The sequence below is a fragment of the Larus michahellis genome, chromosome 7 (genome assembly GCF_964199755.1).
Source record: "Larus michahellis chromosome 7, bLarMic1.1, whole genome shotgun sequence".
In the NCBI taxonomy this organism is placed as follows: Eukaryota; Metazoa; Chordata; class Aves; order Charadriiformes; family Laridae; genus Larus; species Larus michahellis.
In genome coordinates, this window is record NC_133902.1 from 27,075,112 (window position 1) to 27,092,249 (window position 17,138).

General features: G+C 40.8%; 1 protein-coding gene across 1 annotated transcript in view; it reads left to right on the plus strand.

Moving 5' to 3' along the window:
• The first annotated feature begins 261 nt into the window (after positions 1–261).
• The window catches only part of PLCL1 (phospholipase C like 1 (inactive)), a 215,872-nt gene continuing 198,995 nt past the window's right edge, over positions 262–17,138 (plus strand). The window contains exon 1 of the mRNA XM_074595329.1: positions 262–819. Within this exon, the coding sequence (XP_074451430.1) occupies positions 550–819 (270 nt within the window). The 5' untranslated portion in view covers positions 262–549. The remainder of the gene's footprint in view (positions 820–17,138) is intronic.

Genomic DNA, 17,138 nt, shown 5'->3' on the forward strand with positions numbered 1-17,138 from the left:
GCCTGAACGCTTCCTTTTCCCCCTTTCGGCTCAGAGCTGCGGTGCGCGCGATCGGGTTTTCTACCGCCCCTCACGCCCGCTCGCCCACAGCCCTACCTGCCCCTCAACCGCTCGCCGCCGCGCACCCGCCCAGAACGCCCATCCAGGCGTCCCGCGGGCACGCCCCCTCCGCAAGCCTATTGGCCGCCGCGGCGCCCCCGGCGGGCCGCCGCCGCCCTGAGTGGCCCGGCGCCCCGTCCGTCAACGCCGCCTGTCAAAACACGCCCGGGCTCCTGTCACAACAGAGCGGTGCCGCGGCGGCGCTTCCTGCCTGAACCGCCCCGCACACGGTGCTTCCCCGCGGCAGCGCCCGCCCCGCTTCCCCGACACTTCGTGCCGTCCCTCCCGGCACCCTCAGCTGCGGGGGACGGGGATGGTTCCTCCGGGGAAAGTTGGCGCTGCTGCTGCTGCCGCCGCCACGCCGTGAGGGGAGCGCCGCGGGACGCCGTCCGTGTGTCCCCCTCCCGCCCTCTCGGCGCCCTGGAGAAGTTGACACCGCTCGGCGGGGCGATGGCAGAGGCTGCCGGCAGCAGGGAGCAGCCGGCGGCGGGCCGTGCCCCTCCCGACGCCGCACACCGTGCCGAGGAGGAGCTCGAACCGGCTTCGCTGGACGCCCCGGCGGCGGCGGGTAGGAGGCGGGAGCGCCGCAGCGGCGTCGCGGCCGTCGGTGCCGCCGAGCGCTTCCCCGGAGGCAGCCTGGCACCGGCGGCAGCCCCCGACCCCGACGCCTGCCTGCTGGAGGCAGCCAAGGCCACCCCGCGGAGGAGCAGCATCATCAAGGTACGGGCGGGAAGTTTCCGCCGGGTCCCGCCGCCGCTGGGCTGCCCGGGCTGAAGACACCCTCCGGTGCCGCCGCCTCCCGGAGCCCTCCGTGGGAAGGCGCGACCCGGCACCGAGCGGCTGCGGGGGGTGGGGGGTGGCCTCGGCGGTCCCGGGGGAGCGGGGTCCGGAGCTGGTCGGCGGCGGGGTGAGAGGTGTCAGGGTGCCGTCCCCGCTCCTGCCTGCCCCGAGAATTTCGCGGCGGGGCAGCTTCCCAAGGAGTTGAAAAGTTTTTGTGGAGCAGCTCGTATCTGTTCCTGTTTAATATTTATGAGGCACCTGGAGGCAGAATAAATAGCTTCTGCAGCGACGGTTTCCTTTGCTCTTGAGGAGCAAAATATGCAGTGTCACAAATTAACAGAAGGCGTGCTTGGAGGCTGACTGTAGTACATATTGCTGCGGAGCAGCACCGTGTGTTTAACAGCCTTGATGTGAAATTAACAGGTCGAGTGTGATCTTAAAAGCCTTCGTCTTTGTTATAATCTGGTGAGGAAAATGGCCTTATGATTATGTTTATCTCTTTGGGGTTTTTTTTCCAGTTTAATTTTTAAGAATAAACGACGTGGTTTCGAATTAAATGGTATCTCCTTGCAAGTACGTAGGCTAATCGCTAGTTTCTGGGGAGACGATGAATGAAGTCTCCTGGGCAAACTTAATTTAGCATATGGTCACACGTGATTCTCTTGTAGTGATTTGCACTTGGAAGGTATTGGGAGAACAGTGGGAAATGCGACTTCACTTCTGCCAATGTGTGAAGGCGCTGGGCAGAGCTCTAGCTCAAGGCAAGAAGCAAAGAACGCGTGCTTAGCTCTTAGAGCTTGGTATATCTGTTCAAAGGAAGAACAGATAAACAAAATATTTGCTTTTTGCATTTTAAAGCTTTAACATTCAGAGGAGACCGAGTTAGTTAAGTGCAAAAGAGCCTCGAGGATCCTTTGAAAGTTCCACCGTGAAATACTAACACATGAAGTCCAACAAAGCGTTGAAGTATGGGTTTCGTCTTCCAAAGGCATTTGCTGAATGTGATGGGAGTGCTTCCCATCTGAAGTTACGTAAATGCTTTACTAAATCAGGACCAAAGTTCTGTAAGTGTTCTGGTATGGAAATAGTATTTTTCTCCTGGGAATTGTGTGAAGCTTTCAAAAATTGCAAATACACAGTCTTGGATTTAAATTAAAGAACATATAATTATTTTTACAGACAATGCCAATTCAATGTGGTAGATGTGCTTTAATGTCACAAATGGTAGATAAGTTTTAATGTCTGGGCGGCATTTTCACTACAGGTTGATATTTAGCAATACTACTGAGAGTGATAATGACCTGTCTTACAACTGGAGGAAATTTCTTGAGATCCATCCTGAGATGGTGTTTATCAGCAGATAGATTTCTGATAGCGATAAGGAAGTATTAATGTTGTTATATAAAGAACTGTTAAGACCTCATCTGAAATACTGGGGAAACTCAGTTTTCCTGTGCTTAGGAACGGTGCATTCAAGTTGGAGCAGGTGCAAAGAAGGAGAACTGGGCTGGGCTGATAAGGTTAATGGATTGAATACTGTGTGAGGGGAAAATCTGATTTCTAGGACAGCGTTGCCTTTAGAACAAAGGATGCCTATGCATAGATCCAGTCTGGAAACTAGAAGATTATTCTAATCACTTGTAAGGGTCTGGAATGGTCTTACGATAGAAATGGAATGAAAAATACCATAATTCATCTTAAATTTAGTTGTTAAGCTGATGAATTAAATTAGGTAACGTGGTTGCGTCTGATAACAGGTACCTGAACTTGAGAATTTGCAGGCTTTGCATCTCTACAGCCTATTGTTGGGAGCCCATACAGAGCTTTATTTTCCCTTAAGGTTGTCTCAGTGGTGTATAAAAGTGTTTTGAATCCCAGTTTTTCTTTGCCATTATATTAGTGAATGGGAAATACTTTTACTTGGGATAGGAATTAAATGACTTATTTGTCTGCATCTTTCAGGCATTTCTGATGTCCTAGGAAATGTTTGTCAGGTGTTGAATGCAAATTTAAGATGGAATTAAGATGATAAAGCCCCAACTTATTTTGCCTTTTCAGGACCCTAATGTGCAGGAGTTCTGTTTAAGCATTGTATGTTTTGCAGGGGAATGAATTCTACAATGTTCTATTATATTTATTTTACTCTAAACAGCTATATATTCATATAAATCTATAGTTGGAATAGTATTCCATCACTTTTTTTTCCATCCATAAGATAAGCTGAAAAAGGGTGTTTAAGAAAGCAAAGGCAGTTGTACAGTAAGGGCAAGCTCTTATTCTGCAAGAGTTGAACACTCTTGCCCTGTTCTCCCATTTCTCTCCCAATTATTTAAAAGTGTCCTTTAAGCACGAGTGGTCTCACTGAACTAAGCAAAAAGTTAAAATCCTGTAGATTTAGAGGATCAAAGTATACTTTTAACAGCATTTTTTTTCTTAGCTATCTTTTAGAACTCTGCAAGTTCCAAGGTTAGCATCTGAGAGCGCAATTCAGTGGAAGCCAGACTTGCTTACATAGGGGTGTTTTGGCATCCACAGCATAACTGTGAAGTATAAAGGACTGAGTGGGGACTTGCTTTAAAAAACCTTCCGGCAGCAAATTACATTTGGCATATACTGCAAGTAAAATATGAACCCTTCTAGATAATCTTCAGTGCATTTATGTGCTCTATATTTGGCTTCAGAAACAAGAGAACTCATTTATATAAAAAGAACAAAATGTAGCTGGATTATTTTTACTCCCATTTTGCTTTGCTAACATTCACAGCTTTGTAGATTGAGGTAAATTTGAAATAGCATTAATGAGAAATAGTTGTAGCTACTCTTGTGCTTTAGAAAATTTCCCTAATACATGTGTATCAGTTGTTGGGTGTTTTTGGTTTGTTTCTTTTGTTAATGCAAGGAAGAGGTAAACGGTCTTAATACCAAACTGGAGCAAGAGAGGGGTTTTGCTATGAGGAGCCTGAAGTCCACAGAGTATATTGGCTGGGAGAGAAAATCAGAGAAAGGGCAAGAAAGCATAGAACGTGACCCATTTTCAAAGAAGCCTAAAATGGACCATGCATTGGCTAAATTATTTGCCAAGTATTTCCTTTTTTTTTTTTTCTTTTTTTCCTTGTGCATAATCCAGGGCCAATTGTCTGCAAATAAAATGATAATTGCAACCACTTTTAGGACAGAAGACTGGAAGATAGTGCTCGAAGAACTGGATTTCTTCTTTCTTTACATGTAATGCTTTGCAAGCCTTCCTGTCTGGGGTTCTAAACAGGGTTGACTGATGTTGTTTTCCTTCTGGCATGTTCCTTCTGACATTGCCACATACAAACATTTTAATAAATGGGTAGGAAGGCTGGGTAATTTGTTATGTAATGCCTACTTTTTACTGAAATATTTCACTGTCAGTTCTTATCAGGCGCTCTCTCTGCTTTGTTTGCATGCAATACAAACTTTTTGGACCATGTGTTTGTTTTTTTCTTTTTTTTCTTTTTCTTCATGGATCTTTGTGTCAAGATACTGTAGCAGATAACACAGCTCTGTATTATGTTAGTAACAGCAGTCTATGTCCATGAAGTGAACCTGAAGTAGGAACTGTAGAGTTAGACTTCAGTCACAGTAGAGCTATGAGACTTTCTACTGAAGTTCTAAAGACTATTTGGTTCTGTTTCATGCACGGATTATTTTTTTTTCTTTAAAAGTTAGTTGAGTTGTCCTTGCCCGTCATACACTACTTGTCTAAAAACAGCAAGGAGATCAGCATTTTGCAGTTGAATTCATCAGTGGAAGTGTATCAAGATAGCCAGCTGTCTTGTTTCAAGAAGTTGTATTTATCCTAGTGATGTTTTTAGCTTTTAAAAAAACAAACCTACAATAAAAAAGAATGAGGCTTAGTTTCTTTCAGCTTGTGTTCTGAAGTGCGGTGACAGAATTTAAGTGTTTTAAATACATGATACATCTGTCTATGCAACATGACTATTTAAGACATTTTTTTCAGAAGTAGAGTTTTTCAGGACTCTCATGATTGTCCAGTAACTCTTACTTAGCTTTTTGCTGTGTAAGCTTACTTTTAGATGCTTGGTACTTAATAATCTAAAACTATGACTATGTAAGATTCATTAAAGCTTATTAATTAGTTGATAACCCAATGGTGATTTTACCACGACTACATTTTTTGCCATATTCATGAGTACCCTAGAAAAAGAGGAAAATATTTAGGTAGAGAATACATTAAAGAATACAATGGAGTCTAAAAAGGTATAGAGAAGGGCAAGAATGACATGCCTAGCCATGGAAAGACTGACACAAAATGAGAAATTAATCAGAGTGGTCTGGAAAAAGGTAACTGGCGGGTGATATTTTAATGTATGTAAATTCCCAAACATGGTGGAGAGAGAAACAGGGAACTGATATTCACTTTCTTCCACAGAATGTGAAGTAGGGGAAACCCAGTGATAGTTACATAGCAGCAGGTTTAAAATAAATGAAAGTATTTTCTGACACAGCGTGTGATTAAATCATGCACTTAACAGCCACATAAAGCTGTGGCAATCAGAAATGTAAATGGGTTCAAGCAGGTTCAAAATGACAAATTGATGGAGGAGACCTTCACAATGCACCAAAAGCATCTGGCTTAGAAAGTCCCTAAACTACGAGTGGTTGAACACTGGGAAGCTGCAGCAGTGGACTGATCACTTTGTACTTTCCTGCTTCTTACGTGTCTCCCCATGCATGTACCCCTGTATCTGGGATTCCAGCCTAGATTAACCAGATAACCCGTATCTATTTGTTAAGAAGAACTTAAATACACTGTTAAGAGACATAGAAGATTGTTTTCCATTATTACTAGAGTAAAAAATTTCTTAGATATGAAAAGAATCTTCTCTATTAATTAGGTATTTAGAATTAATGTGGGTTTTTTTTCCAGCTTTGCAGAAGAGAAGCATTTTGGAGATATTTTTCTGGATTGCTGTGGCGTAGCCGTTTGTAGTCTTTATAATATTTTTATAACACTGCGCTTGTATTCTATACGCCACTTTTTTCCTAAGCATCTACTTAAGACAGGTTTGAACAGAACCTGCACTGGTTGTGGACCTGCTTTTGTCAAAGGAATTAGATCCGGTAGCTAGTATCACTGCAGATGGACAGTTTTTCTATGGCACTGTTACATTTATCCCTAAGATACTTTGTCATGGAGGGCAGCAGGCATTTCAGATTGGGGTTTAACCCCCACCTTTTCCCTGAAAACAAAGCAACATTGGTAGGTCCAGTATGGCTGTGCCTTAGATGATAACATTGTACTGAGAAGGACTTAGGTCTTGTGGGATTTTTTGTGTCAAGCTATCAATAATAATAATCTGTAGCAATGCAGACCACAATCCACTGAAGACTTAAGTGTATAAAATGGAATTCAGGTGCAGGATTTAGGTATATGGATCCTATGAAGCTGTCCTGAAGGCTCACCTAACTTCTTATGCCTTTCAGGGATCTAAGTTTTGCCAGAGAAGTTTCTTACAGAGATTTTTCTCTTGTGTAGGGCCAGAGTTACTTACCCTTACTGCTGAATGTTTTAGATGTACCTCATGCCCAAGTCAATCTGTGAATTATAGGTGAAGGTTTCTTTCCATTCAATTTGGAATTTATCATGTTCAATTTAGACTTCCTGTTTCTGATGGTTAGATTTGCCACAAAATACAATAATTCCGATTTCCAGCCATCTCTGTACTAAAGTAAAAAAGTTATTTCAGTTAATTTCTGCTCGAGAAGAACTTGGGGCCTGGCTAAAAGCCTCTTAAAAAAATCAATGGGAGCCTTTACACTGATTTGTGTAAATCTTAGTTAGTACTTTCCAAAAAAAAAACCCCCTTAAACCCCAGCAATTTACACCCAGGGCAAACTGCTTGTGTTAACAGATAAATTTGTTGTAAACTTCATGCTGACTGTGAACTCTGGGGTAGTTTTCTTATCAATAGGTTCCATCTAGCACATAATATATGCACAGATGACTAGTGATCTCATTAAACATGTGGTTAGAGATGGACAATAGCATTGTGTTTATTTGAATTTGGTGTTTATTTGAATGTCTTCCACTGAAATTACCTAAAGGTGACCTTTTTCAAACTGGTGGGACAATATCCTTTCTGTGGGATACCAGTGAGTCCTGTCATCTGCAGACACAAGTTCTGGCAGGTCTTTTCAGGACGTCATTCTATAGGTTTTCTAGGGAAGAGGTAGGACCTGTTATGGTCAGGAATAGGAGATGAAGTTGGTGATACTGGTTGATTTTGTTTTTAAAATGTGTGCACAAAGACTATTGTGCAGAAGTACACAAATAATGATTAAAAATAATGTTCTTTTGGAGTAATGGTGCTGATGGGTAGAGCAGCTATGGATGAATGCTTTCTACTGTTTTCCAAATACATTATGTTGCTGTTAATAAAACCAAATTTTCGTATCTGTGGAGAGATGCAAATCCTGTTTCTTATGATAATATTTTATTCATTTTGTAGTTCTACTGAGATCAATTCCATCTGTAACAAAAATGTGTTATTTCAGTTAATGGTGTGTGTGTATGTATATATATATATATATTTTTTTTTTTTTTTTATCCTTCCCCATAGTAGATGTGCAAATGCAGGCGATTACTGTAGAAGCAATAATGCATCCTCTGTGGTGAAACATTTAGTTGATCATGCTCGTAAACCTAATCATCACATTATTTTTCTTTACAGGATGCACCTGGTAGGTGTAATTTTTGGTAATACCTTGGTGATTTTTCTAAGAAATGGGGAATGATGATTAATATAACTTTTTATTACACATGTATTCTAGCTTTTTTTCTTTTACCCAGTATGACTTGGAGATTTTGACATGCCTGACACTTTAGGAGCTGCTCAGTCTTGATTAAAATGTTAAGTTCTGCAAAAGGCTAAATGTCTTTACCAAATACTAACAAGTTCTGAAGACCAGTATCTTTGTATGTATTGGTGTACAAGTGTATTTGCAGTCAAAGCCTTGTTCTTAAATTTTTCTGTATCATAAACATTTTTGGTTTCGAAGCGTACTTATGTACGCTATCTTCTGGGGTTATCTTTTTATGTCAGAAATTTGCAGTTTTAGTGATTATTGAGCCCCTACCTGAAATGTTTAAATTACTGAGATTATTGTAATGACTTCATTTAGTCTTGATTCATTGTTAACACATATTTATTAAGTTGAAAGTCTCTGACCATTAAGACTGTGTATAGGCCCTAATTTAAATAATTAACTGTAGTCAAACTGAGATAAAATATTCCTGTTCCAGAGCCACTTAAAATATTCCTGTTCCAGAATCAACAAAATTAGCCTTGGGATTATTTTGGGTGGCATGCATCAGGTAATGTTATTGTGATATGCTTATTAAAAGGTGTATCAAAGTCTAAATGGTAACTGATACCAAAGTATTACTACTTTGCTACTGTACTGAGAGGATTTAAAAAAAATATTCTATCTGTAAATGCATACTGCAGAGGTTTGATTCTCCTCCTGAGCTGCATGCTCAGAGGAGTACTGACACACTACTTCTTGGATAATCCTAGCAAAAACATCTGCAGAAAACATTCATTATATTCATACTGATTATTGCCCAGAGGTTCTCCATCCTGCTAGATCTCATCACTCCTGCTTGACCTATGTCATGCTGCTTTGGTACTTCTTTGAGGGGCAAATTTGCTGTCCGGTACCGTGTTCAGGGATTCATACAAAGCGGAAATTAGTTTGAGTACTGCGGAGTTTGTCATGTATTTACATGGGTGTAAAAGGCTACAGAAGCAGGATGGTGGATAACTATGACTCCAAAATCATCATTCTTAACTGGAATTTTGTTTCGGTAACTTGGATACAATTTACAAATGGGCAATAAGAATATCTGTTTAATGGCTATTCAGTATGAAGCTGTCTACTTAATTACATACCTTTCAAGTAAGTCTAGAATCAGATACAGTGCTCATGGTTTATTATTTTATGGACCCAAAGTCTGTCAAGCTATGTTGAGCAGTGATCCTCCCAGCATAAGTCGGATCTAATGACCCGTATTATACTATAGGTAGGGGTAGCATATTTTTCATTCATCAGTTTTGAGGGATTGCTAATCTGTTTTGATTGTGAGCTACAGAAAGTTTTTATCTTATTTAGCTCTTTCAGTTAGTTTTTGGGGGAAAACCAACAAAAAATGAGTTGGTTAAATAAAATGTGGGGTCCATTTGTGCTTTAAGAGGCCTGCTGCTTATGCAAACATGGCTATATCCATCTTGCTTTTGTGTATGCTGGGTGTACCTTTCTCTGTGTTTTGTGTTGATGCATCTCCTAGAAAGTGTATCTGCTTAAAAAAAGACAAACTAAACCCAACCAAAACAAGAACCAACCAAACAAAAACTTCTGCCAGGAATATTGATGAAAAAGACCCCATGAATTTAAGAAATTCTGTAATACTGGATTCTACTATAAAGTCAATGCATTTTGGGGAGTATGTGCGTTGTAGCGACCACAGGATAATGTTAGCTACACCATGATTGCAAGGAAAAGGTAGGAAGTAAATAGCAAGAGGAAGTAAAACTCCTCAATCGGGAATTGGATGCTAGTGCTCAAGTAGCCGGGAAAGCCATGGGGCTGCACAGGTTGGGAGCATGTCTAGAAGCTCAAGTGAAGTTCAGAAAATTGGATTATATGTAATCCAAATGCTTCTGGAAGGAGAGGCTGTCATGGGGAGCAGGCAAGGCTGAAATAAAACTGAGGAGCCTGGCTAGGAGCTTGGTCAATGGAGCCAGGAGCCAGCTGAGAGTGCACAAGCAGGGTAGGAACAAGGCAAAGGGCAGTGACCAGGACTTGAGAGCAAGAGCTTGGAGCAGAGCCATGGAGGTCCCATGTGCAGACCCAGCACTGAGCTCCCTTGCAGGATGGAAAAACAAGAGTTTCCTGCCTGGGATCAGTTGCTCTGGTACAGTGGTCTCTGGGGCATGTACAGATCTAGAGGTGCGTAGGTATTTAAGGGGAGTGGTGGCTGATTGATGTAAAGTTTTGGGATAGAGTGGGGGGCGCTGCAAGAGAGCACAAGGTAGCTGCCAGGAGGCCAGAGGGTCTCTTTTTTGCTGCAAGCACTTATGGCAGCTGTGGTGGAGGGAACAAGAAGAGGATGAGTGAGCGCTGTCTTGGTCCTGCTTTTGCCAGCTCCGTGGTTGAATCTAATTCCTTGCAACTCTCTGTTCTTGAGTGAAGCTCGCCACCAATTCCGGGGCGACACCAAAGTCATTTGGGCATTTCTTATGTAGCTTTACACATCCCCATAGTGTTTAGGCAAGTTTTACCATGAGAAGTTAATATCACAGTGGTGGTTTCATTTTGTTTTTGTTGTCAGGAAAATTTTTTTGAGAGAAGATGTATTCTTGGTGGATTCTGTCAGTTTTAGCCTACTGTTGCTATTTGCACAGAAGAATAAAAAGCATCATGTTTTACTTAATATTAGATTTTTCTATTAAGATGCTTGCAAAGTACAGTATAGGCAACTCATTGTAAATGTAGATGAGTTCTGGGTTCTTGCATTATATTTTTTTTATAAGCTGTACTTTTGTTTGGAAGAGCTGTATGATTTGATTTTCTTTGTTATTTTAATTTAATTTTATAACAATTTTCATAAATATCTGATTAAAAGTTGCATTTTGCTCAGCTAAAGTGACTGCTGATCTCTTCAAGCCAGAGCTATCAGGAGAGAGCACTATGAATGAATTACTGCAAGATCTCTTTTCTTTTTCCAAATGAGATTATGTAGGAGCTTATTAAATTAATTTAACAAATGTAATAGTTTAATAGAAGAATTATATTCCATTGGAGTATGACACACCTCCAGGCTACCTGATATAAATACTGTAATAAAAAATTCTGTGAGCACTGGCTAAAAAATAGATGTTGGAATTCATTAAATGTATGAAAGAAGACTTTCTGCAAACTTTTTGTGTTCTGCTGTAGAGGGACCCCAGTTCTGGAGACTGTCTGGAAGCTGTGCAGCCTTCACTGGGAACACTGTGCATGAGGTCTGCTGGGGCCGGCCTTGGTCTGCAGGTAGCACCCAAGTCTTGGCACTGGGGTAAATACAGATTTCTTCTGGGAAATATCATAGAATCATAGAATTGCCTAGGTTGGAAGGGACCTTTCAGATCATCTAGTCCAACCATCAACCTAACTCTGACAAAAACTATCACTAAACCGTATCTCTAAGCACTATGTCTACCCATCTTTTAAATACCTCCAGGGATGGTGACTCAGCCTGTTCCAATGCTTAATAACCCTTTCAGTGTAAAATTTTTTTCCTAATATCCAGTCTAAACCTCCCCTGGCACAACTTGAGGCCCTTTCCTCTTGTCCTATCGCCTGTTCCTTGGGAGAAGAGACCGATTTCCCCCATTTCTCTACAGTCTCCTTTCAGGTAGTTGTAGAGAGTGGTAAAAGGAGGCTGAGGGGAGACCTTCTCTAGGCTAAACAATCCCAGCTCCCTCAACTGCTCCTCAAGACTTGTTCTCCAGACCCCTCACCAGCTTTGTTGCCCTTCTCTGGACCCACTGTGTGAATGAGTCCTGAAGGAAGTCCCATCTTCTAGTGTTATGTAAAATTGGTTGTACTTGCGTATGATTTGAAAATGCAAGTCAGAGTATATATAGTTTGTGAATTTCTTGCTGTGTTATGATTTGCAGTGGCAGTTGCTCCCTAAAGCAATGCAGATTTTGAGTATAAACATAGTTTCTGCAGTCTCTGAAATCCATGGAAATTTTCCCTTTGCCGTCAATAGAGGAAGAATTAGTCTGAACACAAATAGCCAATCACTAAACCCAGTTATTTTACTTAGACATTTTCTTTTTCAGGCTCTTAAAATGTTATTAATTTTGTTATGCTGATCCTACTTTGAGCTAGATGAGGCAAAACTGTATTGCTTTAAACCTGAACAACATTACTACAGGAGAATGGATTTTAAGGGTTTGTTTCCAGATAACAGTTGCTCTTATTTGAAACTCAAAAAGAGTAAGTTGCTATTAGAGCTGAGGAAAAAAAGAGATGACTTAATAAACAAATGCACTTGCTGTGAGTTATTTGCTTGGCAGTGCTGCTGCAGGGTCTGTGTGCTGAATGCATATTAACAATTCCATTCATATTCAATAATTTTTTGGTTTTGTTACATCTTTATGGATAAGAGGGAGGCACCTTCATACATAGTGGTGAGATACAGGAGTCAAATGAACAGGAATAGTGCTTAGAAGAAATTCACTTCAAGGGGCTGATCCAAATCTCATTGAGATCAAATAAGAGCCCGTTCATTGACGTCAGAACATTCTCCTGGTACTCTTGGTCACTATGGAGGAATGTTACCTGCAGGAATACCTCCCGACTTTGAAGACTTGCCCCACCACCCCCTTTTTTTTTTTTTTAACCATTATGTGTTACCTAAATTATATTATATTCTTATCCTGAGCATAGATTACACAGAGCAGACCAAGAACTGTGCTGTCTTTCTGCAGAAGAAGCTGGGTTGCAGCAGTAGAGGAGGAGGAGAAGTAAATTCTTTGGCATGGGAGAGTGAAATGTGACTGTGTTAAGCTACAGGCCTTGCCTAGGCTCAGCAGCTGTGCTGGGACGACATGGGTGAGGGTAGCAGGTAAAGCTTAAGTGATAGGAAAAAAGGTTAATTTAATGAAATGGGGTTAACATCCTTGTTTGCTTTGCTCAGTGTAAAGATTGTAAGTATCTTTCCCTGTAACAGTGTCCCATGTGCTGTGAAATGCTGACATGGAAGCGCTTGTCACGAAATCTTGCAACTGTTGGAGAGTCATTAAGAGGACTGTCGCTTTGCCTGAAGAGCTCACCTTTCTAAGGACTAATGCCCAGGCTCATGTTTAGACGTGAGCTGATGCTGGGTGGATGATCCCATTTACCACGCAGAGATGAGACTGAACGAGGAACAGAGAGCACATTATGCGGGGTGACTGCAGAGCAATGCAAAGGAAACGGAGGTGCTGGGAAGCTGCACCGTGCTGGTGCCCACTTGTGGCAGTGCCTATGATGTCTGGAGAATTGAGCAATTCTGTTGCTTTTCAAAGAATCAGGACTTATATTCTGTGAAGTAAAAACCCCAAAGCTTAAGGGTACACCCTGTCTTATAGCAGTACCTTGCTTTACAAATAGGAGAGGACCATAACATTTCTTAGCTTTCTTAAGAAAATTGGCATATAGCTGGTATCTGGCTTCCACATATTCCTTCTCTGCAAGAGGGAACTGCATGTTTCCTTCAGACCGTCTTTTAACTTCTCTGAAGATACTCAGCTCGAATAAACTGAGCTATATCCTACTGCAAGTGCATTTGGCATCGTTTTTAGAAATTTGAGGATTTGAAAGGAACAGTGTGGGCACAGTGTTCCATACACTGGGAGAGGAGAGGAACGATCAGCTTTCTAACGTAAAAAGGTTGCAGCATTTTCTGTCTTGTTTGAATAGTTGTGAGACACAGGATACGACCCTGCTGAGATGCAGCAGTTACGTGGTTTAGATGTGGTATAATCCACAATTTTTACTTTCATTTGAAATGCCATTTACTTTGTTTATCTCTCTGTACACCTACTGAGGGATTGCAGAATGTCTCCAACTTGTGTTGTGGCATATTGCAGCCAGGAGTACATATTGCACAGTTCTCCAAATACCATTCAAGGAAAACACTGAAGTGTTTACGTGTCTGGATATCTGTATGTTCAAAAGAACATAGTTCTGCTTGCTCAGTTTATTATCTTCCCATCCATCTACCTATATGTATCACATATATTTTGCATGCTAATAGAAATTCACAGAACATGTTAAATGGACTTTTTAGACTAAATTTTGCATTATTACATAACTTTAGCAGTGGGAAATGGCAACGTTGTTTCCTTTAGTGAACTCAAGAGCTAAACTTGGTAATTATTGCAAAATACAACTTCTTTTCCAAAGGAAAAGGAAAAAAAAGCTATTTCAATTCAGTGTTGCAGCAGAGGTATATGTATAAGAAGGCAAAGTATGATTTTCACTGCCAAATAACTTGCCTATATTGCAAGTAGCACTTTCAGGTATCTCCTACTCTTTTTGGCCTACTGTAAATATGAGTTACAATGGTTTATTTAAAAGGATTTTTTTAAAAAGAAATTGTGTATAGACAAGTCATGATTTTAAACTGATGTAGTTGTCAGGAGTTAGCTAAAACTACAGTTGGTACTAGGTTGTCTATATAGCAATTTGCATTAGTTCTTAATCAAAATCAGATTCTGTGTGGACCAAGGCCAAGAAGGGCCCTTTTCTTGGAAGATGGAGATGAAAAAATGTGTCAGAATGACCACAGAATGCAAAAGAGCAAACATCGCATCCCTAGGGCGGTGGGTTCACTGGAAAACTGGTGTGCTTACCTTTGGCCTGAGCTGGCAGTTTCTGCAAAAAGCTGCTCTGTGTGTTGCTCTCGGAGGAAGAAGAGAGGTGCAGACTATCTTGTTCTGCTGTGGCAAACTGCAATACAGAGCTCCCTTGTGCCAACAGAATTGCTTGTGCAGAAGTGTTGCAGGCCTGAGACTTTGTTGATTCTTATTTAGGCCTGTTGCATTGAAGTAGGATTTGATCCATACTGTATTTAGATAGAAAAGACTACTGAGGAGCCTTTGGCAAAACTCTCAATATCAGAAGAGAATGGTATCTTTGAGTGCTGAGTATTGGCAGATGTAAATGAATGGCATCTTTCAGGACAGGACCAATAAATGTCCCCTAAGGAAAAATACCACTTGCAGTTTGGGCAGAGGAAATTGTTCTTTAATCTTCCTGACTATATATGTAAAATATCAACTATACTGTTGAATTAATAAAACAGTACATGAATCTGATTGTGTCTTGGTGTTTTTTGGGGTTTTTTTAGTGGTTGGTTGTCATGCTTATTTGTATTTTCAGTGGCTGTTCATAGTGCATTTTCTCTTTGGGAACTTTGGATGTTTCCAGTTACGGGTTGATTTCTGAATCCATGGACAATGTTTGGGTCTAACATTGCATTATCCCTTTGGGTTTATTATGCTCCAATAAAGTAATTAATGGGTTAATGCAAATATGGAGGTAAATTGTATGAAAGAGAATAATATTGTAGAAGAGATGCAAAGACTATGCATGTTTATATAACTTGATATTGCCAGTTACTTCTAGTTAGGGGTCTTGGCTATTCATTAATCTGTACACCAGACTTCACTCTGTTGCAAAACTTGAAGATTTCCTCCCTCTTCCATATTTTTGAAAATACTGTGTTTTTTGTCTGTTTGGGTTTTTTAATTGTTTCGCCACTTCATGTAGGATGCATGTTTTGTTTGCTGTGTAAAAGATGTTTAGTCCGTCAATAAAGTATTTGGGGTACCTGTCACTCAGCTGTATTGTTAGTGGCAGTTCCACTGCAATTATAATTTTAAATCCCCTCTAGAAAAGGCTGGAGAAGCTAACTTCACAAGCATTTAAGACTCCAGACATCAGGGAGGTATTAAGCATCGTTCTGGAAGGACCCGAGATGGCTGGAGACATTACAGAGCTGTTAGATGAGCTTCTAATGATGTCAGATGAGCCCCTAACAACCAAAGAATGCCAAGCCTTTCTCTCTTTCTGTGATGATTTAGTGATCAATAGCAGTAAAATAATCCAGGCAATGCACTAGAGAGAATTGCTGCTCTTCTCAAGTGGTTGTTTAACTTTTAAGATAAGCTTCTTGGTGTTTCCAGTGATAATAATGATTAATGCTTCCTTTGCTCTTTACTGCTCTGAGTTTTTTGGTCTTCATAGAGTTTGTGTACTACATGAGAAGTTTACCACTGTCTCTCCCAGCAGGTCACTTCCAGCCATGCCTAGCTGCTTAATTAATTGACTTGTTGAGATGATGGATTTGTATTTGGTTTTACAGATCTGTCTGAGTGCCGCCTTCTCTGAGGACACCACTGTACTTTTTTCTGGGAGGTATGAAAAGCAAGAAGAAAAGTTGAACTGCCAAATAGCTGCACCTAGAAGCATTCAAAGAGTTGGAGGAGAGCAGCCTAGGAAATAATTCCCTTCTCCTGCGCACTTTAAAGTACATAGTGTGTTGTGCAATAGTGTGCTTGTAGGGGAAGGACTGTTTGGCCAGAAGAGAAAGCAGAGCTTGTAGAAAGTTAACTGCAGGGACCTTTTCCATGTACTCTTATATAAATATTCTGCTAGAGAAGATGCTGCTTGTATTAATTACTGTACTGTATGCTTGGAGCCAGAACACAGGGAGACATAGGATGGTATCTATTAATACAGACTACAAAGGTTGTGTTGGACCTACAAAATCCTTCTCTTGGACTGGGGCGCAGGCAAGGAGGAAATGAGCCATGAATCCAGTTCCAATTTTTGAATAACATTTCTACTGTAAATTTTCTTATGTAAGCAAAGGTAATTTGTGTGTGAAAGCTTCATCCTGTTCAACCATACTTTGTCCATTCTGTGAAGCCAATGCCTGGAGGTAAATGTTGGGAACAGAGGAGGCTGGCATCATTAAATGTGTCTGCCACCTCAGGGGAATAGGCTGGATGTGTAGAGCAGGGGAGCAGTGGGACCTAATGAGGCCTTGACTAAGTATTTCTAACCTTTGCCAGAGACTGCCAGCCATTTTTAAATAGCTGCTTTACCTCATTTTTATGGCCAAATACTTAATGCTCTCTTCTATTTTTTCAGTCTTATCTTGCCACCTAAAAATAAAACATTTTATTTTATTGCAAAGCAAATGGTCATCAGTTAATGATGAAGATCATTAATTACATTGTCAAGTTAAAAATCATAGATCTGCAACCTTTTGTCCACATAGTGGTTTTTTGCCCTGTATGTTGGAATTAAATCTATGCTGCTTTGAAATTATTGGGAATGTGCTCACTGTTTTCTAAATGGCTGGTCATGCCGCAGTGGTGTTGATCAACCAGTGAATTTATACTCAGAGATTTTTGATTATTTTTTTTTTTTCCCCGCTCTACTCCCTATCCACCATAACCTTGTTACTGTCAACTCAGAATCTACCCCTTGATTTTGACCTTTGGCCTTGCCTACATTGTGGGATTCTTGGAAATGGAAGACAAATTGACTAAAGATGTAAAAACAACACCTTAAAGTCCAGATTAGATCCCATTTGATAATAGTCAGAAAAAATAGTGCTTTTATTTTACTGTCATTGCGATTCCCTGCTAGTGCCGGTGCAG